Source organism: Hyperoodon ampullatus, assembly GCF_949752795.1.
Source record: "Hyperoodon ampullatus genome assembly, chromosome: 10".
NCBI lineage: Eukaryota > Metazoa > Chordata > Mammalia > Artiodactyla > Ziphiidae > Hyperoodon > Hyperoodon ampullatus.
Window position 1 is genome coordinate 15,101,483 of NC_136923.1, and position 26,402 is coordinate 15,127,884.

General features: G+C 38.0%; 1 protein-coding gene across 4 annotated transcripts in view; it reads right to left on the bottom strand.

The window, feature by feature from the left end:
• The window catches only part of CNTN6 (contactin 6), a gene marked incomplete at both ends in the record, with an annotated part of 244,050 nt that overhangs the window by 99,933 nt on the left and 117,715 nt on the right, over positions 1-26,402 (bottom strand). For all 4 annotated transcript variants that reach the window (XM_079712710.1, XM_079712711.1, XM_079712709.1 and 1 more), the window contains one exon: positions 11,983-12,078. In XM_079712710.1, coding sequence (XP_079568836.1) covers positions 11,983-12,078 — 96 coding nt within the window. The remainder of the gene's footprint in view (positions 1-11,982; positions 12,079-26,402) is intronic.

The window sequence follows — 26,402 nt, forward strand, 5'->3', positions numbered from 1 at the left end:
GAAAAAAATTCAAGACGCATCATTATGTGAAAAGCATGTTGTAAATCAAGATGTTTAGTATGATCCCATTAAGAATTATGTATCTGTGTGTGAGAACTTGTGTGTATATGTATGTATGTGTGTGTTCATATAAATTATTAAATTAAGAAACCTAAGAATGTATATAGTGGTTTTCTCAGGGTAAGGAGAAGGAATACCATAGGTTTTCACTCTCTGCATAATGTGTTTTGCCATATTAGAGTTTTTAATTACTATGTAATATTTGTGTAAATGGGAAAAAGAAGCAACGGGATGAAAATAGTATCAGGAAAGCTAAACACTAAAATGAAGCAGTGTTTTTACAACTTATAAGTTGTTATGACTTATTAAAAATATGATGGATAATATTTTTTATTCTTACTCTGAACCGTTAAGACTGGAGTATTATGTTTTATTCAGAGCACATTAGGAAGCTTGTTAATGTACAGATAGCTAATCCTACTCCTAGCAATTTGATTTATTAATATCTGAGTAAAATACCATGGAATCTGTTTTCAACACCCTACAAATGTCTCGTGGTTTAACTGTAATATCATGTTCAGAGCACCTGTTATTGAGAGGGAATTAAAAATCTCAAGTATATCGAGAGAGAGAGAAGCAAAACATAGCAAAGGCCTGAAGTTAGGACACCAAAGAAAGTGATAAGAACTTAGATATTGACCCTTATATCAATAAGGGGAGAAATGGGAAGAGGGGGAAAATGGGAAGAATAATTGAATTGTCTTCATAGGTCGAATTGCTGTCGTGTTCATAAAGGGTGAAATGAAGCCCTCTCCACTGATATCCAGAAGGCAAAAGTAGGACTTGCGGCTGTTGAAGGTTACAGAATGCTGTTTGACTGTATTAAGATACAGTGAAGACCTGTCTAAACTTTAGAGCTATACCAGCAGAAGATATATGAGATAACAAGTTTTCTATCATGAGAGGTGACCAAGCAGAGAATGGATGAGCATTGCTTGAGGTGTTGCAAAAAAGATTTATTTTTGCAGTGGATGGGAGGTTAAACCTGTGTTTCTATGAATGGTCTACTCCACCCTCAACATTCCTTCAATTTTTTAATACTCTATGCTTTTAGATCAACTATGCATAAATACAATTCGCTTTTTATTTTTTAAAATATACTTTGACATTCTTGTCCTGTTTCCGGGTATTGAATCTTTGTTTTCTTTTTCAAGTCCCTACTGGAGTCTTCTATCATTTCATGTGGTCTCTTGCTTCTGAGTTTCTTTACTGATGTCCTTTGTTGTCTCACTTCTGAGCCTGTTGCTTTATCTTTACCAAAGAGATGCTGAAAGGGTTTTGTTTGAAACTGGAGAGCCATCTAGATAGCAAAATTTTCTTCGGTATAAAGAGGAGGAAAAAATGTAATTCAGATTTCCCTGTTGTCAGTGACTCCTCATCTTGCGAACCTTCTATGAAATAAAGACAAATCTTGAGCAAATTCCCAGGGCTGTGTTCAGCTTAGGGATCTTTCATCAATACCTCTGTGGGGAGAAAAATGAGCTTTAGCTCTCCGAAATCCAAGGTAACCCCTTTCACTTTACAGAAATTACAGATTGCCGCTAGTGCCCAAGAAATCTTTGTATTCTTTACCCTATAATCTTGGGGCCAGAGACTGTAATTTTCATCTCTCCCTTGCTGAATTCATTTTTACCTTAGCTGCTAAAACTTTTCGATCTGTTCCTACATGTGGTGTATCCTTCTTCAATTGTGGAATATTTAGAAGCAGCTCAAAGAATGTGGTTCAGAAATTAGGAGGATTACCTAAGGAATAATTTTTTTAAAAAAGCTAAGAAGCGCTTTTATTTCATACCTGTTTCATCATTCCCACAATTTGTTTTGTGAGGCTAATTGGCTATTGCTAATATGCCTGTCATATATATAGGGGAGGGTACTGGAGCTAGGGGTATAAAAGTAATTCCCCAAAATCATACTGTTAACGTGTAGAAAGGGGTAGAACTTGAACCTACATCCTTCTAATGTCAAACCCTTTGTTCTTTCCCTAATACCACCTTTCTTCTTTTCTGTGTATCTACAACTGATCCTCTTTTTCTATGTCAGTATGCTCTTCCTGTCTGTTCTTCCTTGCCTTCAGACTTCCAAAACCCCAGCTCCCTGCATACCTGAACCTACTCACATCTAGGACAATTGTTCCTCACCACACATTCCCTCCCATATCAGTACTGCCTGTCCTGGATTCAGTTTCCTCAGAATGTTGTAGAATAAATGATTAACCCGCTATTCTAAATTACTCCAGTGTACTTATAGCTGCTATTAGCAGGGAATAGAACACATTTGCAAAACCTGTAATAAGTAATTCTTCTCTGCAAAAAGTCCTCTCTAGAGAAGAGTTTTTAAAACTTCCGTGAGCATCAGAATCACCTGGAGGACTTGGTAAAATGCCAGCTGCTGGGCTCCACTCTACGAGTTTCTCATTCAGTGAGTCTGGGGTGGAGCCAGAGAATTTGCATTGCTAACAAATTCCCAGGGGGTGCTGACACTGGGCAAAGTCTGCTTTGAAAATAACTGCTATGAATGGTAAATCTCAGTGTCCTCTGTGTGATCACACTACGAAGGATTTGATAGAACGGTGGTCACCTTGTATATTTGCCTTTGGGTGGTGTGTAGGAGGCTGGAGAAAAGGATGTACATCAGTTCATAGATTCATGGAATGTCTGGGATGGGGGGGACTTGAGATTTCTTCCAGCCCAACCTCCTCATTTTACAGGCGAATAAGCAGAAAGGAAGATTGCAGTAGCTCTGAGACTAGAATCCAGGTGTCTTTTGTGCCCCTCTGTGAACTGGTGAAGATGTAAAGCTGCAAGCCCTTCCTGTCACTTATTTTTCATCCTGCCCTGCTCCCTCCTCCCCATAGGCTGACTCTTCTAATTCATCCAAGCAGCCAGCCTGCAGTGGGGGCTTTTATCTATTTTGTTCCATTATCAGCCACTGCCATGCTTAATTTGTATATTTTTTTAATGGGGAAAGAAGAAAAATACCTTGCAAATTAGAAGCTTAAAATCCTTCCCATTTGGCTTTTCTTAATTAAATGTATAATTCATGAGCCACTTAAGTTGAAACCATTGAATTTTTAAATATTTTCTCCACCATCTATGGCATTTATCTGTTATTGATGATTGTGATGTATTCTCCCTATGATGATTCAGCAGGAACACTAGAACTGAATGATAATAGGTCCTCCCTGAACCACTGTCTGTAGTTTCACATTGACACCATCGTCTACAATTATTATTAGAAACGGAAGATCTGCAGTAAGCAATTGAAGACTATCTGCTGCTCTGTCAAGCATACAAGAAATCCTGTTTTCCCCAGAGCATGAATATGTTATAACATCTTTTACAGCCCTATATCTTGTACTGTGATATTTAAAATACAAACACAAAAGTTATATGCAAGTATACCCATTATATGGGATGTAATTTTTATTAGAGGGGAAGCATCTCATGTGAAAGAGACCAGTAAAAATAAACACTGACACTGAGAACATCTGTTGACCCTGTAGAAAGGATCTCAAAATTGGTAGCATGTTTCTTGAGGCAGAAAATAAATGAGTAGAAAAAAGAATTTGAAGCAGACTGCTCAGATTTAGTAGCTAAGTCCCCCCTTTGGAATATTCCAGTATGAGTGTAACTTACTGCAAACATTGTGTAGCGCTACAGGGTAAAATGTGACTGGCTCTTAGGTGGTAAATCATGGTTATGCCAGCTCCATGGTAAAGACCTAATCTAAGAAGAATAATTCCTATTCTGGGTTGAGGTCACTGATATTGGTGCTGAGCAAGTTTATGATGCAAGCCAGAAAACTGCCCCAACACCTTTATAATCACTCCTATTTGAGCTCCCATTTGTTCCATAATTACTTCTTGACCACCTAGATTTTATTCAATACCTTTTGATTTACAGCACGTCCTGTTTGGAATCATGGAGATCGCTGCCTTTGTGGCCTACAGACAATCACTAAGTAAAGGCCCTCAGAGTTCTTATGATTCCTAGGTTCCAGTGAATTCTAGGACAGCATTTGTACTGGCAAATCCTTTCTGAAGAAGGAATTAAAACCTAGCCAGCTTCTGAATAAACTTCAGGGAACCCTCCAATTCTAAGGAAGCCCGGGCAAGTCATGGGGGGATAATACACAAGGATTAGACTTCCTCTTACCTCCTCAATTTCCATCCTCCGTGGGAGCTTAATAGAGTGAATGTAAGAGATGGGCTAAACCAGTGCTTCTCAACCAAGGGTGATTTTGCCCACCTGGGGATATTTGTCAATGTCTAGAGCCACTTTTTATGCTCACAATTGGGAGAGGGAGTGCTACTGGCATCAAGTGGATACAGGCCAAAGATGCTGCTAAACATGTTAACAATGCACAGGACGAACCCTATAACACAGAATTATCTCATCCTAAATTGTCAGTAGTACTGATATTGAAAAACCCTGGGCTATTCAGATGGTAACAGGCTGTAACATGAGTTCCGTTCAATGTGCTGAAAAGTAAGGAAAACATTCTTCCTGGGAATGAATGAGATTCTGAATGTGGAGAGAGGGGGTGTGGAGCATGGGACCTAGAAGAATAAACCCTGGGTTTTAGGTCCTACTTGCAGTGTGGAGCCATAATCTTTGTGGTTCTCATGCTGTACACTAATTTTAGGAAAATCAATCCACCTCTCTGGATGGTGTTTACATATTCTCCAATAGAGTTCAGAACACTTGCTGTCTCTTTGTATACTTTGTGCGGTAATTATTAAGTGTCTGCTGTGGCCAGGTTATACCTGACAAAATTAGGCAGTAGAATAGATGTAGTGGTTTTTACATAGGATCCCTTGAACTCCAGATGCATGATCTTGTCCAAGTTAACAGTAACCTCTTTAACACAGTTACTCAATATGTAAATTGGAGAAATTTTTCTTGAAAGTGTTACATGAGTCGAGGTATGCCAGATGCTGAGCTGAACACCCAGTGTATAGTAGGCACTCATTATCTTTCCAATCATATGGTGTTAAATACCATTTACATATGATAACTTCCAAATTTGGTTCCTCAAACCTTTCTTCCTAGATACATCAATTCAGTTGCGTACTTGAAGTTTTCGCTCTGAAGTTAGATATTTGAAAATCAGCGTGTCTTATAATCAATTCCTGATTTCCCCCATCCCAAAACCTGCTCCCCCTTTATTGGCCTCATCCCTGTACGTGGAACTGCATTCTTCCAGCTGCTCAGCCTAAAGACCTTGGAGTTATCTTTTACTCCTCTCTTTTTCTTACAATCTACATTTAATCTTTCAGGAAGTTATTCCAGCTATACCCTCTAAATATATCCTGAATATGGCAACTTATCCACCTGTCCACTGCTATCATCCTGGTTTAAGCCACCATTAACTCTAACCTGAATCACTGTAATCACCTTTTAACTGCTTATATTGTTGCCCCTTGATGGTCTGTTCTCCAGAAAAAACTATTAAAACTGAAAGTCAGAGAAAGCATGTCTTTCTTCTGCTCACTGTCATGCAATGCATTCTAATCTCACTCACGGGAAACTCCAAAGGCTGTAAAATATCTTGAAAGTAGTGCTTCCATCCTCATCTGCTCTCCTGTTTGCTCACCCTTCTTCATCCACACGGGCCTCACTACTGTTCGTCCAACATGCCAGACACAGTCCTACCACAGGTCCTTTGCACATGCTGCTCCTACTCCCCAAACTGCCTTTTCTCAGTGTCTCACTCACTCCTTTAGTTCTCTTCGCAAATGTCAATGAAGGCTTCTTTGACCTCTGAGTAGACAACAGCCACACCCATCATTCCCTATCCCCTTTATTTTTCTCCCTAGCTTTTATCACCATCTGCCATACTTATATTTTTTATTATATTTGTTTATGGTTAAGATTCATGGAGTGAAGAACTTAGTTGCTTTGTTCTCCACCATATCCCTAAAACTCAGTAAAATGAGTGGCACTTAGTAGGTACACAATAAATATTTGCTGAGGAATATATAATAGAAGGTCAATAATGATGGGTATCATCACTATTATTATTATTATGCTAACGAGCAGCTGTTGGGCCTATGTGCCTAAATATTTTACACATTCAAGCAACATTCAAAAGTAATATTGTCACTGCCAATTTGACCTACCCACTAAGACAACACCAGTGTAATTTACTCCAGAAACAGGAAAAAAACCAACAAACTAATTGGGAGGAAGGGGATATGAAAGTTTAGCATGTTTTCTCAATAGTTATCCTCTTTATTCTCTAACACAATTTTGAGCCTTGCTGGGAACGATTGTCAATTTAAGTTGAATCGTCAACATTTTTATTGACTCAAATACAAATGCTGGGCTCCAACAATAGTACTATCTTTCTACTACAGACATAGATGCTCCAAACTACTGGCATAAATTCAATTGTTCTACAAACCTAAAAGTTGTATCTGAGGAGAGAATGGAACATTTCCTCTAACACAAATTTTAAACCTATGATATTTATGAGACCAGGATTGAGTTTTATATCCAGACAATAAAGGGAAAGAATGTGCTTTACTTTCAATATGGTGAAACTATTATTTCACAGTGAAGGTGATTTTAATTGTTTTAGACAACATGTATCATTTCTACACTGTCATTTTTAAACAAAGTTTCACGTGAGGCCAGGCTCATTCACTGTACTCATGAAGATCTATTGACTGCTTATTTTCATATTCATCCAATAGCTTTGGCTTCAAGCATTCTACGTTCATTTCAAGAACTTAGAGGAAACTCTGCTTTCAGTCCTTTTACAGATGACTTATGCAAAATCATTGTTACAAGTGACTGAGGCTCTTAAAAGCTCACTCTTGAGGTGAGTGAGAACTCAAGGTGCAACGACCTCTCTGCATAACAGTTAAAAGTCCACCTCAAGGCTGTGATCCCTCCCCCACATGAATTAATAAAATAAATGTTCTATTGGTTCTTTCCGCCACATGAACCTGTGTTTAGAGGAATGACCTTAGAACCCTCCAGTGGAGGAAAGAAAAGGGTTTTATTTAGCTGACTCTCCAAATTTTAGTTCTGCCAAGCACCAAGAAGCTAAGTAGGAGAATTGTATTTTTCTGAGACAGTTATCCAAATTAAGGATAAGAACTATAACAGATAATGGAAGGAACTGTTAGATATTGTGTCAAGATAAGGGAAGTCATGGACGACCAATAGAGTTTAGGAGAAAAGAAAGTGAGGTCTAATGGGAAGTGAAATGTTTCAATCCCATGTGTTCTTTCCACCAAATCTTCAGTACAACTTACATTTCTCTGAAATATTTTGGAGTTACATATATTTTAGGAGGGTAGAAAGGAGGGATGAGTCTGCCTCTGCCAGCATGGATTCAGTCACATTCATGGAGCTTATCTCTAGTTAGGAAGTAGGATTAAGGAAGAAAATACACTTCTCTCCTCAGAGTATAGGGAATGGTTACTGTTTTGTTTCCAAATCTCATATTTCTAAGAGGTACAGCAGAATGTGCCAGTTTTGTGTTCTGGCATTATTGCCTATGTTCCTTTTCTTTTCCACTGTGGGTACGTTTCTCCTAGAATAACCTTTATCTGTAAATCATCTCTTCCTAGATGAGTAGCACATCTGCAGTTGTGGTTGCCCTAAAAATTGTGTAGGAAGCATCCACAAGAATGCCTACTCTGGATTCAGATCTCCTTTGGTTTATTTGAAAGAAAGGATGTCCATGTAACAGCACCTGTTCAGTTTGGTTTATGCCAGTTACTCTATTTCATTGAGTTGTGACCAATCATTTATGTGGGAAATCTGTTTACACACATTTTTTCTTTTGTTTTGGTCCTGGAGCTATTCTTTGCTGGGTAAATTTATAGGATTCAGCCTAGTTGATAATTTTTCCTCCTCTCCTGTAGGTTTTTTTTTTTAATATTATAAAACACACTGAAATGTATTTGATAGGCCTTGTTAAGAAAAGAATTTGCAAGTTTTTTGTGAATACACTAGAGAGAAAGCACAAAGAATTCAGGATGTTCTGATAATATAACATTTAATATGATTTCTCCCTTGTTACTGAGCAACTTGAGGGATTCACTGCTGCTGACCAGGTACACAGAGAAAGGCAACATAACCAAATTGTCCAAAAAATGATGTAAAAATTTCAGCCCTAATGGTCTTCTATCACTATGGAATCTGTAGCACTTTTCTTTATGAGAAGCTTTATTGATATTTACAGTGTATCTTTGCTTTTCACACACTGGATATAAAAGTAATTTGGCCATGCCAACATTTGCTCCATCCTGCCCTGCTAACCTCATCTGCCCAAATTAGTATATTTCAAAGGCATGTTTTTGTGACTGCCAAGTGTGCAAGCAAATATGGAGCCTTTAGAGAGTTGGAAATAAATGAAGGCAAAATTTTTGGAAAGTGTATTATGGTTAACAAAATTCTAAAATAACTGCCATTGACCCCTGCCCACCATCTGAATATGATGGGATTAATGAATATGGTGAGATGTCACTTTCATGATTACGTTAGATTAGATGGCACAGTTGACTTGGAAAAAGTGACTTTATCTTTAGTGGAGCTGACCTGTTCAGGTGAGCCCTTCCTGGGCTGGGATGCTTCTTGGCTAGAGAGATTTGAAGTATTAGAGGGAACTGATGCAAAGGAGGTTCTGAAAACAGAGAGGCATGTGGCAAGAAGTGTGGGCAGCTTCTAGAAGATGAGAGTGCTCTCGACAGCTGGCCGAAAAGGAAACGGGGACCTCAGAACTACAACATACGGAGCTGAATTCAGGCAATTGCCTGAATGAGCTTAGAAGTGGATTCTTCCTCAGACTCTCCAGAAAAGTCATCTGGTGATGACATTGACCATAGATATACATGAAATCTAAGGACAAATTACAAAGACAGACAAAGATAGACAATGTCTGTCTCTAGAGTCAACCCACTTTAAACCAGCTGTCCATTAATCCAATTTAAAGGTTATCTGACCAATATATTTCTCTTCTTTCTTGAGGTCTTTCCTGGCACAGTTCACCTTCACAAGAAGGTGAGGCAGGAAAAAGAAGAATAAAGAATTGTTTTAATGAACTGGTTAAAGACACTCTCAGGGCTCTTAGCAGACCTGAAGGTGTAAGATTCTTGAAACTAATAAACAACTTGAGGTTTAAGAATTAACTATAGAGTTTTCTATCTGTAGGCATTTTTTTGAAGTCAGAAAGTCCTGGGTTGGAATCTTGCCTTTATTTACTAACTGAAAACCGATTTACTTAGTCTGAGTCTCAATTTCCTCATTTTAAAATTATTATTATTATTAATGTATATGTATAGCTGATTCACTTTGTTATAAAGCAGAAACTAACACACCATTGTAAAGCAATTATACTCCAATAAGGAGGTTAAATAAATAAATAAAATTAAAAATTTTTTAAATTATTAGAATAGTGGGAATGGGAAAATAAATAGTAAGTCTTATAGCGCTTGCTGATGGTAACAATTCAACAACTGGTAGCTTTTATTACTGTTATTAATAATTTATTGCATTAATTTAATGAATTAATTACTTTATTAATACTTTAATGAATGAATGACTATTTGTATAATTGGAGCAAAAGGTATCTGTTAATATTCCCCTCAGTTTTGATCTGAGAGAGCAATAAAGGACAAAAGAACAGTATTCCAGCATTCCTTCCTTTGTAGAGATGAGGAAGCCATGACTCTCAGGAAGAAAATTCTTGTAATACCTGGATGAAGTCAATATTGACAAATACCTTTGGAGTCCTGCTAAAATATTTCATATTACATAATCGAATTTGTTATCAGGCAAGTTTGTCATAATTTGCATGCAACAGGGATGCATTATTCAGTTATGACGATCTTAATTTAAGGCAGGTTTTGTATATCTGTTATTTAGTCTTATGGCATTAAGCAGAAAGACACTGCTATAATGAAGGACTTATACACTTTAAAAGATCAACATATACTTCTTTATTGGTAGGTGGCAAGGTGACAAGGGAAAGCTTCTCCTAGTTGATGGCCTTTTTAAAATATATGACACTCACTTAGAAGTATTCTACATGTCTATTATTCTTTTTTTTTTTTTTTTTTTTTTTTTGCGGTACAGGGGCCTCTCACCGCTGTGGCCCCTCCCGCTGCGGAGCACAGGCTCCGGACATGCAGGCTCAGCGGCCATGGCTCACCAGCCCCGCCTCTCCGCCGCACGCGGGATCCTCCCGGACCGCGGCACGAACCCACGTCCTCTGCATCGGCAGGCGGACCCCCAACCACTGCGCCACCAGAGAAGCTCCTGTTATTCTTATTTAGAGTAAACAAATATAAAAATAATCTTCGATTCTGTCAAGTCTCTTTGACCAATGTCAGAGTATAAAATGACACAGACTGACAGCACAAACGAATATGATTTGCATGTCTTGTCATCTTAGATTATGGTACTGGAAAATAATTTTCCTATTATTAAAAAACAAACATCATCACATTTTTGTGTGTTCTTATTTTATCTCAGCATTGAAAGTTTTGTAACTCTTCCCTAATATTTCAGGTGAGCATAGTGGCATACCAGTCTAATAATATTGAATAAAAGTATTGTTAACTTCCATTCATTTTTTTTTTCTTTTCTTTTTGTGTCAGCATTTCACAAGGTTGTATAAAAATGAAAGTAATGGCAAAAATATTTTCAACTTTTTAAAGGATCATAAAAAAGATTTGGTTTAATATTAGAAGAAAAGTTGCTTTCATTTTATTTTTAAATATTTGTCTATGTGTTTCCAAAAATCTTCCCATTCCAAAGTGGAAATCAACTATAACAGAGGCAGTGGTGGTTAAGAGCTGCCCAGGGTCTGGGACCCAGTTTGCCTGGATTTGAAGCTTGGCTTCACTGCCTACCAGCTGCATGACATTGGACCAAGTACTTAACCTCTCTGTACCTTAGTGTTCTCATCTGTAAAATAATAATCATTGTAGTATCTCCCTCGAGTAGTAGTTGTTGTACAGAGTTAAAAAGTTAATACATGTAAACTATTTAGGTGTGTACTATGTAAGCACTCGCTATTTTTATTAAGCTAACTACAATATAGTCAGTATGATATTGGATTGTACTAAATGAAATGACTTTATGGATATTTTTACACTGAATCCTCCAGGATCACAGTTGGTTGAGAATCTACCAAATTGTACCAAACCATACAGAATTTGAGAAAATGCAGCCCCAAGGGCTTGCAGATCAGTGGGTGGTTTAGATCCCTGGCAACAGGTTAATTCACTGGCTAATCCAGATTCTTCCAAAGTAAAGAATGGCATTTATTGCTTGATTTTCACCATTGCTAGGAGATATTCTGATTCAGAGCCATCCAACATTTGCTTCCAATTAGGGGTAACTCTCCTCTTCCAATAATTAAGGTGAGGTCACCAGAATGAGTGTTGGCATTCGCTTCTCCATAGAGCCCGATAATAGAAATAAAATTACAATCTTAGCTTTCTTTTTAAAATAAAACACTAGCCATTAAACTAATTGATTTACATTCATTAACTCATTTAACATTCACAACAGTACTATAATATAGGTATTAGTTAGTGTCTCCACTTTACAGGTGAGGAAACTAAGCCTAAAAAGGTTAAACAAATTGCCCTTTGTCATGCAGGATGACAGGCATTAGATTACAGCTGTGGTTGTTTCACTGCAAAGCCCCATTTCTCACACATGTGTACAGAGCCATCCTGCATCTCCTTAAGGGCATATCTGTTGAGTGGCTGATTGAATAAATATTTTTAAAAGAAAAGATTTGGATTAGGACGGTTTGGATGCAGCAAGATGAGCCTGAACATTCCTGGTCCCTTAGACTTGATGAAGGGCTACCATTGGCTCTAAGAAGTGAAGTGCCTATTTTATTCCCTGAGTGACCGCCTGAATGGTGTGACCCAAAATAGCCCCACCGTACCTCCAAAGTGTGGCGGTGGACCACAGAGAAGCACCACACCTTGACCTTCTCGGACGGACACTGTGCTTCTTGTTTTGGTTTCAAAGTCTTCAATATCTTGAAAAACAAAGAAAATCAGGTTTAGAACTCGTTATTTTACCGAGAAAAATTTTTAGAAGAAAAACTTATTGTTAACAGTAATGAACACTCACACTTGTCTGACCAGAAGTTTTAGTTGATGGTCAATTGCTGTACCCTGGTTATATTTCTCAGAATTTCATCTTTCCTTCTTTTATTTTAATGCAGTTAAACAGAGTATATGATAAAGACATTTGTTAACAAAACTCACTTTTTGTTTACTTTTATTCTCCCAGGCAGCCTATAGCTCGATAGGAAATCTTTTAAACCCAGCACGTATTTACTTTTCCTTCCCAAGGAAGGTGTGATTTAAAAAATGTATGTGGCAAGTGTGCTGCAGTCTTCTAGCATCTAAGCTTAATGGTAACCGTTTTGATGTGGGGATGAAGTCTGTGAGAAATTAGCATGGAATGTTGTGAGGGACAGAGTTTTATGTGACTGAACCAATGAGAAGAAAGGTATATTTTCTAATTTCTGTTGATCTACTCCTTCACAAAGCAGTTTCACGGTCTTTTATGAAGTGTTGTAATTTCCTACAACACCAAAGAATCATAGATATTCAGTGCTGGAAGACAGCTTACTAGCTATCTTGATAACCTATCCATCTGAGCTGTAAATCGTTCAACATTCCTAGAAATGGTCACCCAGCCTCCAGGAAAGGCTAATGTCTGAACTTTGGTTTCTTCACCTGTAAAATCCCTTTTATTCATTCATTCAATCAGTCATTCAGTGATTTAAAAATTTTGTATTAAACCCCTACTAAAAGATAGGAAGGGTATTTAAGGGCAGAAGATATATTGGTAAATAAAGCAGACTTGTACCTTGCCCTTATTGTGCTTACTAAGAGGAAAAGTAGAAGGCCAATTAAAAAATGTGTGTGTGTGTATAAAATATACACATTGTGATAAGTGTCATGGGGTAGAGGCTGCTAGTTGTCTACCAAAATCTACTCTCCCTTCTTCCATAGTAATAGATTTATAGAACAAATACTACACTTTTCTAACCAAAAGATACATTTCCCAAACACCTTTGCAGCAAATAGAATAAGCAGAAACTTCTCACGTATTGTGAAACTTCCACCTATTATGTTTGAGAGGAAATATCCAAAAAATTTAATGTTCTCCACCTACCCACCCAATATCACTACCATCTAGATAGCCAATGACATGAAAATATTGAAGGTAAAAGACCACTAGCCTGGGTGCTTGAGTGACTGCATGGAGCAATAGCACAGCTGATCTTGACCACCTACTTTGCATTATTACATTAGATATTAGTAAATTTCTATCTTGTTTGAGGCATTTTGGGGGACAGGAGTATTATAAGTTTAATAACTCTTATATATGCTCTACTTTTAATAATGAAAATATTTGCCCAAGATGGGCTCTGCTTCTTCCCAACTAAATCTCTTCCCCTTCCTCTTCAGCAGTCATTAGCCTTACATCTGATTAGGACCTGGAGTGCCTTGTACATTACATTTCTTCTAGAGGAGTTTTAAACAAATATTCCCTCTTTCTTCTTTGGCCATAGAAAGACTAAATCAGCCTACATATGTTGGTACCATTGATGTGATTATTGCCTTGACTTGGGTTTGCATCATTTTACATGTGACTCATTAAGAATCAGGCTAACAAACTGAATTTAAAACCAAAAATCAATATATTGATTGTTTCTATTTCGAGCAGTAATAACAGGTGAGGATTTTAAGGTTTTTTTTTCCTTACTATTATCATTGAAAGTTCCCATTAAATTGTCATGACATTTTAATGGTCACGAAAACAAAAACTGTCACAAAGGCTTAGTGAGAAATTGAATGATTCTATGAAATTAACAAGCTTTTGATTAAATTCCCTGTGTCACATTGTCAGTGTTCCATGCTCACAGTAACATCAATCATGTTTTCAGTGTTAATCAGAAGCCATTATAACACACTGTTGATAAGACTATGGGTAGTTTAATATATTCTGTGTTCACTTCCACTTAAATAGTATCCACTTGTAACATAATTTCTCCATGCCTTATGATTACAATGGGGTTTCTATTAGCTGACATGAAAGGAAATCAACCTCTTTCAAAAGTCACCCAAGCTCTGTTAGCAATCAAAACACAGTCATTTGAAAGTAGTACTAGTTCACAGGTTTTAATTAATAATTCAGATTTTAAAACTGTTTAATAGCACACAGATCATAGACATGATCTAATTTTGCTTTATCTAAATTAAGTGAATTTAAGTACCATTTCACTTGAATGTACTTTGAACAAGATCTGTTTTAAGTATCCAACCTGTATTTCAAGTACCTTTCTGCTAACCAGAAACATAATTCAGATTATTTTGAAGCAAGGTTCACTGAAGGTAGCCACACATGCATTCAGTGAAATTTTCTTTGCTCTGTAAGACCTTTAAAAACTCCAGATTTATTCTTCTTTAAGGAGAGGCCAGAGAGAACCACCTTTTTCTATTTTTGTCCTATCCATTTTTTGCTTAAGGGAAAAATAGCTTAGTATGAGTCGTTCCCTGAGTCTCAAATTCTATAATATTTGGAGAAATTCTCATAAACCAGAAAGGTGACCTGCCCAGGATGTCCTTGTGCTCAAGGTACAAGTCCTGCCGTGCTGGTTGCTATTAAAGACCCCAATTGTCGAGGTTGCTCTCATTAAGCCATTCTGATGACCAGGGCTTATTGGATCCTGTGGTTTTATTGCTGGTTTTGGAGAAAGCATTTGGCAGGAGCATAAGCAAAAATGCATTCACAAACAAGGCTCTGTTCCAAAGGCCAGCAGGAAGTGCCTGAGAATGGCCCATAAAATGAGCTTTAAAGAATTACTGGGCCATTTGCTCTCTCCTGGAGCAACCAAGGTGCAGTGGAGGGAAAAGGGCCACCAAAATGTATTTAAAATTAAGTCCAAGCAATGCTAAGTATTGCAACGCCTAATTGTAAAGAGAATACATCTTTGCAGCTGCCACTTGTAGGAATGAATCTCAGCCCAATTAAAGCGAGAAAACTGTGTATTTGCTGCCAAGACCTGAGGATCACAACCAGAGGATGTGCTTGGCGGTGCCAGCCCCTGTCACAGAAGGAGGCTAGTGGTTTGCCAACTCTCATAAACTTGGAGGAAGGCTGTGGGTACCCAGAGTTTATTGATCCCGACCAAGAGAACAGCACCTGAAAAGATAGGGATAGGAAAAAATATTCACCAGGAAAAGGTCCATGCTTCAAGCAGGACATAGTGTAGTTTAGTTAGCCAAAGTAAAAATAATACTATTAATTGGATCTTTCTCTATTTGCTATGCATGAATTATTTTATTTTAGTGTTTTAAATCTTCTTTATTTTTCTTTCTTTCTTTCATATATCAAGAATAACTACTAAGTGCCAGACACTCAGTGAAGCAGTTTCATTGAATCTTCATGATGATCCTGGAATATAGGTGCCAACGTCACATTATTTCACAAAGGAGGATACTGAGGTTCAGATAGGATTAGCAACTTACTGAAGACCATATGGTTTCTATTCATCAAGACAGAACTGAAAAGGAGATAGTCTGGTTCCAGGGCTCACATTCTCAAACACCAGGTTATTCTGCTTTCCAGATGTTAACTGAGGTCTCCCTGCCACTTACAGCATATAAAATGGCATAAACTGCCATTCCATTTTCAAACAAACAAACACAAAAGCTCAATGCCTTTCCAAAGGGTTCTGCAAATTGCTGGGTTGGGGTGGGCAGTGCTGTATTGCTAGGTTTTAGAAATAGCTCCCTTTCTAATATCCTTACTCCTCTGAATCCCTGGATTTTTTACCCTTCAGATGTGTTTCTTGATTTACCTCCACTCTTGTGTCCCTGCAAACAAGGAACTTAGCCCCTTATCTTGACCTTCATACATAGATATACCCCCTCAACACAAACACACACACACACACACACACACACACACACACACACACACTTGAATCACCACCATTATCATACTTTGTGCCGCTGTTGTCAAGCTTATTGATTTAGTAAGATGTGACCCAAACACCTTAAAATCAAATATTAAGTATTTGATTCTTAAAAGTTCTTTTGCTCCTCCCTTCTGTTGCTTACGTCTGTTCTCTCTCTCTCTTCTCCAGTTTTCCCACTACAGCCCTCTCTTTGAAGACCAAGGGAAATCAAAATCTTCCCATTTTCCTCTGCAAAAAAGTTCACCTCCCTCCAGCTCCTACTACCAACTCAGAAATTGATGGATCTGCCCTAGTTCACACTGCTTATAAGAAAAGGAAATAAAATTCAATTCCATATATCATCTGTCTAGAGGGCATTTGCTTAACCACCAGGCTTAACTGCCTCTCTAGCTAGAGCTTCACCCAAGGCTTAACTCCCTCTCTAACTAGAGTCTGACCCTAGACACAGGCCATATGATCTGCCCTCAGACCAGAGACAGTGCTCGTTTTCTCTCTTTCCACACCTCAAAAGCAACTTCAATTATGTGTTACTTTGAGGACATTAAATCTGATTTTCAGCTCTAAGATTTGTTTTACCCTGCTCCTGGCTTTCCACCAATCAAATTTTGTTTCCCCCCTTTGCAGATCCTTCTGAAGAAGTCTCAGCATTGAGATCTGGTGCTGGAGTAAACAAGACCGAGGAGCCTGTGTTCACTTTTGTGATGCAGTTCTCACATTGGAGGTACGTGTTTTATTTTCACCTATGGCAAAAATATCTTGTTGGAGGAGGAGAAGCTGATACTCTGCCCAGTGAAAGGGAAATGGTGAAAGATACCAAGAATAGTTCTCTAGTTCTGCATTAGTCTTGCAGAATTCCCAGATATCATATATGCAACTTTTGCAATCAAAGTACTCTTTTTGAATCTTAAGACAAGGTAAGGTAATTCTGATTTCGTATCTCCATTAATTTTCCCCTTGGAAGAGGACCACTCATGGAGAATACCAAAATTGTTCATGTTACTATTTCCTGTTTCCTGGTAGTTTTGAATAAGCTGAAGTTCTTGGTACTGTAATTAATTTTCCCAGATCTTTATTAAGTGGCATACAAAAATATCTCTACTTAGGCCAGTTTCATTTTCCACCATCATTTTCAAGATGCGATATACTCAGTTACAGAGTTTGTGATATTACTGTGTTTCCTAGCACAACTCAGTAACATAACATGACATAACTTAATAAAGCACAGTGATATTGTCAAATTCTGTAAAAGAGGCAATAGCTAAGTCTTGATATTGGACATAAATTTGGAATGGTAATATGCAAGCAGGAAGTAAAGAGATATTTTAAGAGATTCTGGTGTCAAATCCATTTACAATCCAAGTTAAAAATTCCTCCTTTTGTGGTGTAAAAGTATTTTTATAAAAATTCATAAATAAATGGAGAGAAGTGAGTCGTTTCTTGGTTTCCTGAGAATAATGAATCCACTGAGAACCATTTTCTTACGGTGTTTAAGAAAAAATATATAGGATAATAGTCAGGAGGGGGGTGATAGGTTTTTTCTATCAGCCCAGCATCAAGGTTTTCAGAGAGAAAAGTGTTTAATAAACACAAGTAAACAAATATGAAATAATTGGTCTATTATAATATACATGTAAGACTGGATTTGAAATTCTATAAATGGACTCATTTGTCTGATTAATGGTGGTAAGAACAGCGTCAGCTATGACTTTAAAAAAAGATACAAGTTTTAGGCATGACCTGTCCTCTGTCTTGCTTATTAAGTTTGCATATTCCCTATAGTTAAAACTAAGTGAGAGAAGCAGAAGTGAAGGATGGAGTGATGCAACTTTGATAGCATAGGATAGACTGGATGTGAGATGACTGAAGAGTTCAGATCTTCAGCGTTTCTGGAAAGAAAAGAAGCAGTTGAAGTAGGCATGCAAAGATTAAACAACCCACTAATGAATTCCGTACGAGGTTATTAGTGATAGAACAGAATGATCAGACTGTGACCAGTGATCAGAACGATTAAGAACACAGGTTTAGGATCAGACTGTGTAGGTTCAAATGTTAGCCTCACCATGCTAGCTGTTGATACAGGGCAGATTAAATATTCTCTGTCTCAGTTTTTGGCTCTTTAAAATGAAGCTACAGGGAATTCCTTGGTGGTCCAGTGGTTAGGACTCCACGGTTTCACTACCATAGGCTGGGTTCAATCCCTGGTCGGGGAACTAAGATCCTGCAAGCCTCGAGGCCTAATTAATTAATTAATTAAAATGAAGCTACCAAGAGCACCTGTCTTAGAGGAATAATGATATAATGTCTTTTAACTGTTTAGAAGATGTTAAGTACTAAATAATAATGTTGGGGACTTTGTATTATTAATGATCTACCTACACATCACCAAAAGGAGGTTGTTTAGAATTTTTAAATGTTTCATTTTCTGTTTTCATCTCAGTCTGATGATGTAACAAAACATATTTTCTTGAAGTCTGAGTATGGAACTCCCTTTTCTGCTTACCAAGTGGCCAGCTCAAATGCTCAGTGAATAAATGAAAAAAAAGGCCTAAAGTCAAAGTATATGAATTTTATTCCAAGCACTGCCACATCACATTTCGTTTTACTACAGAGAATGTTTCGCCAACTTGACAGGAGTTATTACATGGAGGGTCATTGAACCTCTCTGCCCAGAAAGCTACACAGCCCAGCTGGAGGCAGAAGTAACCTCTTGGCCTGGGGTGTGAGTAGCCAGAAAAATCCTAGGCTGCCCTGCTTCTTCTTGGTCTTGGATTGTGCCTTTTGGCACCTACTCATTTTCCCATCTCTTGTTCTACAGGGAGGATAGTGCCAGTACCTTTTTAGTCAATTATCTCTAAAGAGATTATTTCTTAGGGCTATTTGTGCTCCTTGAGATTAATGAATGATACAAATATTGCTCAAGTGCAAAAAGAGTATCTGGAGTAGGTCAAGTCCTCAGGTGAATAAAGGATGCACTGCAGCATGTGGGAAGATGTGGACTCAGCTGTGTGTGTGTGTGTGTGTGTGTGTGTGTGTGTGTGAGAGAGAGAGAGAGAGAGAAAGAGAGAGAGAGAGAGAGAGAGAGAGAGAATCAAGGTAGTCTTTTCTCCAGAATAAACATTTGAGGATTTTGCTGAGGAGCCATGAGTGACAGAGAAAATACATTCCATCGTGAACACCAAAGTAGCTAATCCAAAGGACACTGAGGTTTAAATAAATTTCAGTTAAACATTTGAATGCATCAGTTAAGAGCTTGAAGGGTTGCAGTGAAAGGGGTTTCTAGCACAGGGGAAGGGAATTCTTATTTACTGACATACTTCCCAGTTACTGGAACTTTATAAACATCATAACATTTAATCTTCACAGTGATCCTGAGATGTAGCTACTATGACACTATTTTATAAATAAACATACCAAAGTTCAGAAAGGTTAAGTAACTTGCCCAAGGCTACACAGCTAGAAGAGGGCCAGAAAGGGACTCCTACCTAGCTCTGACTCTGGAACCATTTTCAGCTCTTCAGGATACCACTCTGGTCATTCCATGAAGGGAGAGGGAAAAAGCAGAGGAAAGGGAGAAGGGGAAAAGAAGAAGGCAAAGCAGAATTTCTTTTTATCCAACAGTCTTCCTGCCTTTTGGGAAGAAAGTCCTAGCCTGGTACAAAAGTCTTTGCACGTTGTAGCAAAAAAGCCAAACTGACAGCTGGCCCCCCCAGAGGTCTGAGGGAGTTTGGCCAGAGCCTCAGCTGTAATTACTTCCTGTCCCAGATCATCAGCAAAGGGGGCTGGAGTATTAGTTTTGGTGGAAATACGGTGAATCTGTGTCCTTTCAGAAACAATCCCACTCTTAACTCCCTTTTGACCCACTTTTGTGATGCTCATTAGAGTAAAAGGGAATGATTTCCTTGAAGTAGGTCTCCAGGATTCTTGATAAGAAGGATTAATGTGAACATTTACAGCAACCAGAGTCCTTTCTGATAGAGCACATAAAAAGCCCTTTTATTCATTGTGATGGTTTAATCAGAATGTTCGATTTCAAAATTTGCAACCTATGTAGAATATAAAAGGTGGAGTGTTCAAGGTAATGGAGCTGAGCCCCTGGCTAAATGTGTCACTACTCCTGTTTATACAAAGAATGTGAAATGAGAGCACTTTTTCAAACACCTCGCACACACTTAAGCTCTGAGTTTACCAGAGTTTTTATCCTACCGACTTCAATTTGCAAGAACTTGCACAACTGGAATTAAGGAGATTGACTTCATGATTGTTGCTAAATACTGGGGGTTTTTGTTTGTTTGTTTGTTTGTTTGTTTGTTTCTATCAAATTGTTTTACTCTGAGCAAGGTCTCTGGAGTCACAGCTACAATCTGCATTTTCTTTGCAGCTTTCACCAGCTCAGCCCTCAGGGGAATTGAGGGTCAGTGATAAGGACTTTTGCATGCATTGTCATTTAGAGTCAGAGAGGGAGAGACAGAGAGAGAGAGAGAGAGAGAGAGAGAGAGAGAGAGCAGAAGCCAGAGCAAGAATGTGCACCTATTTTAAATAAAACCCCGTTCTTTTTCCAAGCACTTTCACTTCTGTCATCTTTGTAACTACTTATAGTAACCTTGAAAGTTGAACAGGAAAGATACTACCAATGTACAGGATAGGTATACTTGGTTCTATGGGCAGTGCACTTAAGTGTTATACAAATAAATATTTTTAAATTTTAATTGCTGTGCATTGCTTTTTAAAATTTCCTTCTATTTATGATGAATGACACCAATTTTCTAGATACAGTGGTGATAGATATGTCCTTTTAAACAAATGTACTTACTAAAAAGTCAAAGCAATTTGATTGGGAAAAATAAATAATAGTGTATGTGGTACATGGATATTTCAGACCCCACAAAATTAATGTATAGATGCCTAAAGTTTGGGAATGATTTAAGAAAATGGCTGTTTGAGCTCCAAAGGATATTGTGGATCAGGAGACAGGATACTTTTGAGAGAACCAGGGTGGTCTGTGTTAGGAATGAGCAGGGATGTGGTTGGGAGGTAGGGGTGGGGGAAGAAATAGAAACAAAAGGAAAATCAACTTACAGAATGCTGAAGGACTTTCAGAAATAGACAATTCAACTTAAAAGGGTTTGTGTTCTTGTGTCAATATACCTTTCCTCCCCCAAACTTCCACAAATGTTTTGATACAAACCAAAAACAATGTGAATATATTTAGCAGTGCTTTATGTGGGGGACAGAACTAAAGGTACCATCCACTCTTGGGTCAAAACCAGGGTGAAGAAAAGAGGGAAAACTGTAAGAGGTAGTGCAGAGACAAAGCTGGAGCTGGAAGCGATGGTCAGAAGGAATATCTGTCCAGTGGGGTATGCAGGAATCTGGACACTGATTTTCCTACAGAGCAGTGAGTAGATTTTATCTAGACTTTAAGAGGCAGAAAGGGCCAGCTGACAGGAGTTTTGTATAAATGAAATTGGTCTGAGTCATAGTACTTGTTTCTGACAAAGTTGAAATTGGTTCTTTCAGTCTCAGCCTCATTCTGCCGAATCTCTCAGGATCCCTTTAAATAGCTGCATCTCATAGACAGGTGCTCGAGAAGTATTGGTTGATTTAATACACTGAAAAGATAAGTGATTTGCTTGCATTTCATTATAATTTATTATAAGAATCTCTTAAATGTAGAGTTTGTTCATTAGTTCATGTATTCATGAAATTATTTATTAACCCTACTCAACTGCAATTGCATGTATGACTTCCTTGTACAAAATGAGTATATGGGCTTGTTTTTGTATTCCCAGTACATAACACAGTGCTGGCACACAGTAGGTTCTCAATAAATGTTTGATTAATGATTCATGAACTCAGAGAAATAAAAAATGACTTTAAATCACTGACTAAATTATTTAAGCCTCCGTATGATATGGTCCTTCTTACCACTTCTTTTCGTCTGTTGTTCAGGAAACTCCATACACAATGAACATTTTATTTTCATGTTTCTCAGAACACAATAGGTTTCCTTCCCTTTATGGTCCTTGGCCTTTTTCTTTCTTCTGCTTGAAAAATTCCTCCCAGATCCCTGCATCGCTGGATTCCTTCTAACATTCAAATCTCCGCCTACATGCTACCTTCTTAGGGAAGCCTCTCTTGGCCAAACAGTCTAAAGTAGCAGCTCCCCATCACTCTCTATTTTTCCCCCAAAGGTCTATTCACTGTCAGAAATGATGATTGGTTTAATTTATTTCAATTTTTGCAAAATAAACTGTAAGCTTCAAGAGAAGGGGGACCTTGTCCTCCCTCAGTAACTAGGTCAGTGCTCACAAAAAGTAGGTATTGAACATGTTTAATGAATTAACAAATAATTATAACTAAAACAAATGTGTGAATGCAAAATACTACATATGGAGTCCAGCATATTTTCTTCAGGAATTGAGAGGATAAGAACATTTTTTCTTGGATCATAGAAGATTGCAGAGAGCAGAGGCTAGGATGTATTCAGAAAAATGATGTTGTAGCCAGACTCCAAAATGGCCCGCAGTAAACCTGCTCATGGTATCCACTTCCTCCTCTAGTCCCTTCCCACCACATTTTACTAGAATCGGTCTGTGTGACCAACAGTATGGCAGAAATTATGGCACGTCACTTCTGAAGTTTGGTTATAAAAGATCATGGCCGAGGAGAGAGAGACAAACCCATGAGCAGAGGGGACGTTTATTTCTTTTATATAAAAGGAAAGAGTGTTCACATAGTTGAAAGATAATGTTTGGGCTTTGGATTTAAATAAGCCTGTGTTTGAATTCAGCTCTTGGATTTATAAACTGTGAGACACTGAAAAGTTTACTTCTCAGCTCTTTTAAGTGTTAATATACTTATTATCTGATACCTAGAGGATATTCAACAAACGTTTGCTGAAAAGAAGAATGGATGGGTGAATCTAATCTATAAACATATGTTATAATAATTATGTTATTGGATTATTGTGAGAATCAAATGAAATGCTATAAGTAACCTGTTTAAATACTATGTCAAATAGTCCTCAGTAAGTTATATGGTTACCTAATAAGTATGTACCATTATTATGCATAGTTTGCACATGAAATGCTGAACTCCAAAAGCTTAAGAAAACTTGCCAAAAGGTCACTGAACTAGTAATTAATTGTTGGAGCTAAGTTTCAAATTCCAAGGAGCTACAGTTTTTACCACAATGCCATAATGCCTAAATGATGACCCAGTTGATCTAACACATTCTAATTTCTGCTACAGTCGTAATCATTTGATTACGAATCATTAGACCCAGTTTGATCTGGGTCTCTTTGCATGGCAGGCACAGAAATTTACTTAAAGCATTCTAAACTAAAGGAGGGGGCAGGTATAAAGTTATCAAGAGAAATCATGCCAAGAAAGTACAGAAACGTGTCTGAGAACAGGAAGGCCAAAGGACGGCTGTTCCCTCTCTACGTCTCCTTTGTCTTTTTCCAGTTGTCTTGGTCTTCGTCGTCTCTGCTTTTCTTTGAGCGTCTGCTCCATTCTCTTCTCTGCAGATCAGTCTCCTTGTATTTACTTACAGTTCATGCACCCTTAAAATCTCAGACTGCATATTGTTTTGGCTTATCCTAACCGCTCTATACACTTCTCAGCTCTTGAACCTACCATGAAGTTTGCTTGTGTCTCTTATTTGAGATTTTTGAGATGTTTAATGCCAGACATCTGTGACTATAGAAAAGAGGTTATCCATCCAGCAACCTAGGTTTCCTCTTTTACAAGACAAGCAGAAACTGTAATTATCATCTTCAGCATAATGATTAATCAAGGAGATCACTGTCCAATTGCCTCAATTAGGTGTTTCATTTATTTTAAGGGTAGAATAAGTACAGTCCAATCACTTATTCAGTAATCAGAAACAACTGAAAAATAACCTATTTGCTCATAGAAATACTAGGGCCAAGTATATGGAAAACATAACATTCCTGAACTGCTATCTTTGAACTTTTACATACCCTCTTACCTTATTAGACAAGTCTCTGTGACCTTTTTAATTAAAACTGTGTAATAGATGTAAATACCAACGGATTTCTTGAATTTTCTCACATTATGACTGTCACTTAGAAAACCAAAAGTAGTGTGATTCTTCGAAGGTATGATTGTAGCAGCCATTGTAGCTCAGCCCATCTAGGAAGTCACCTGACACTTTGGGGGACAGTTATAGTTGAGAATTTGCTACCTTCAGCACTTGGGTCTCTCTGCCTGAAACTGCTCCGTGGACTTCTTTATTCCATGAGCATAGTATGACTTACATCCCCTGTATGCCTGCTGGGGATTTAATGTCCTCAGGAGTGACCCTCAAACCAGGAGGTAAGGGAGTTGGTAGGTAAGAACCCTAGTTTCCTTGCCCTGTGGTGGGGCAATCATGTGGTGTGTTCTGTACAGCTTCTCAGAGGGGCCCACTGTACAGAGCCATAGTTGCCCACTGTGATAACGTACTCCTGAGCTTCCTTTTCGTGGGTTTTCTGTCTTTATACTTTCCTTGTCCTTCACCATGCTTCCTGAAATTACCTTCCAAATATACTACCTCATCCAAATCCTTGTCATGAAGTCTGGTTTTGAAGAAAGTCAAGCAAACAGAAAGAGTATACCACAGACATTTAAAACAAGTCTTATCTGCCAGTTTATTAAGCAGCTATCTTTGCCAAGCATTGCTCCAGAAGCTGAAAATGCAGCAATGAACTAAATAGCCAAAGAGATTCGTCTCTTGTGGGAATTCCATGTTTCTCTCATTTTTTTTCTTTTTCATGGCACACATGGAGTTTTCTGAAGCTTCACGTTAAGTTTGAACAGCCAGTTTCCTTATTTCTTCATAAAGCAGAGAATATGATGCCTTATAGAAGCAAATCAATTTTTGTTTTTCTTTCAGTGAATTATTACCTAAAACACCAAATAAGGGGAATTTATTGCTGTTGTTACCACTATTAAAATGTTGACGAGGGCTTCACTGGTGGCACAGTGGTTGAGAGTCCTCCTGCCGATGCAGGGGACATGGGTTCGTGCCCCGGTCCGGGAATATCCCACATGCCGCGGAGCAGCTGGGCCCGTGAGCCATGGCTGCTGAGCCTGCGCGTCCGGAGCCTGTGCTCCGCAAAGGGAGAGGCCACAACAGTGAGAGGCCCGTGTACCGGGAAAAAAAAAAAAAAAATGTTGACGAGAGGCAGAGAAACTCATGATGGTATTCAGCAGCCCAAACATGCTGCAACATCAAACATCTGCCCTGAATCCATCTTTGGTACTACATAGTTAATTGTATAAAATATTAAGACTCACCTCTGGACCGTAAGAGGTGCTGTGCTGCATAGTAAGTGCAGATGGAGCCTCTGGATGCTTTGAGTCTGAACCCCCATCTGGAAGCCACAGGCAGGCAAGGCAGTTGGCTCGCCAAAACAAAAAAATGTTTTTGATATTCTGTTTTTGAAAAGTTCTCTTGCTTGTCATCACAGAGTCACTTACAATCAGGGAGTCAGTTTTGTATTCAAGAGGTTCTCTTTCTATCAGCAAAGGGTTTATAGGCACTTTCACTAAATTGCTTCTCTAAAAGAAGTAGTCGGGCTCTCATCTGCATTGGCTTAAGGATATCTCTGCCTAAAGACAGAGGAATGGCCTAGATGACCCGCTAACAGCTCTTTATGCCTCAGAATCTGTGAAAATTTCTTCTAAAATTTTGGTTCACATTCAAAGCATTTTTGGTTTAGATCATTGAAACTTAGACTCTCTTTACTCATCTGAAGAAGACATAACTTTTTAACATACACTTTCACATACATTATATACTTTCATGTGTGTGTATGTTTGCATATATATATTTAATTATATGCTATGTATTTTATATATTATGCTGTTCATGATTTTGTATATTAATATATCTGTACAAGCATGTCTCTATTTAGTAATTCAGTAGATCCTGAAAATAATGTATCTATAGAGCCAGTGCTGCTCTAATTTTAAAAATGAGACAATTAGGACTCAAAATGCAACTTGCCCAAACTCACACATCTTGTAAGTGATAGAGCCAGTTCATTTAACTCCAAATTTCTGACACTTTCCAACATTTCATGCTGACTTTACATGTCTTGTATTTAGTCTTCTGTACTTTTCCCCTACCAGTAAATTCATAATTAATTTTCCCCAGATAAAAATGTAAACACTTAAATTTAAACAATAATAGCAAACTAAGATCCTGTGAATAATAAGCTAGAGCATTATGTCATACTTCATTTTTTTTTTTAATTAAAGGAAAAAAAACTTATTCACACATGGAAACATCTCACCGAAATGGATTTTTGTGGGATCTTCATTCCTATTGATTAATTAGAAAAGCATTATGG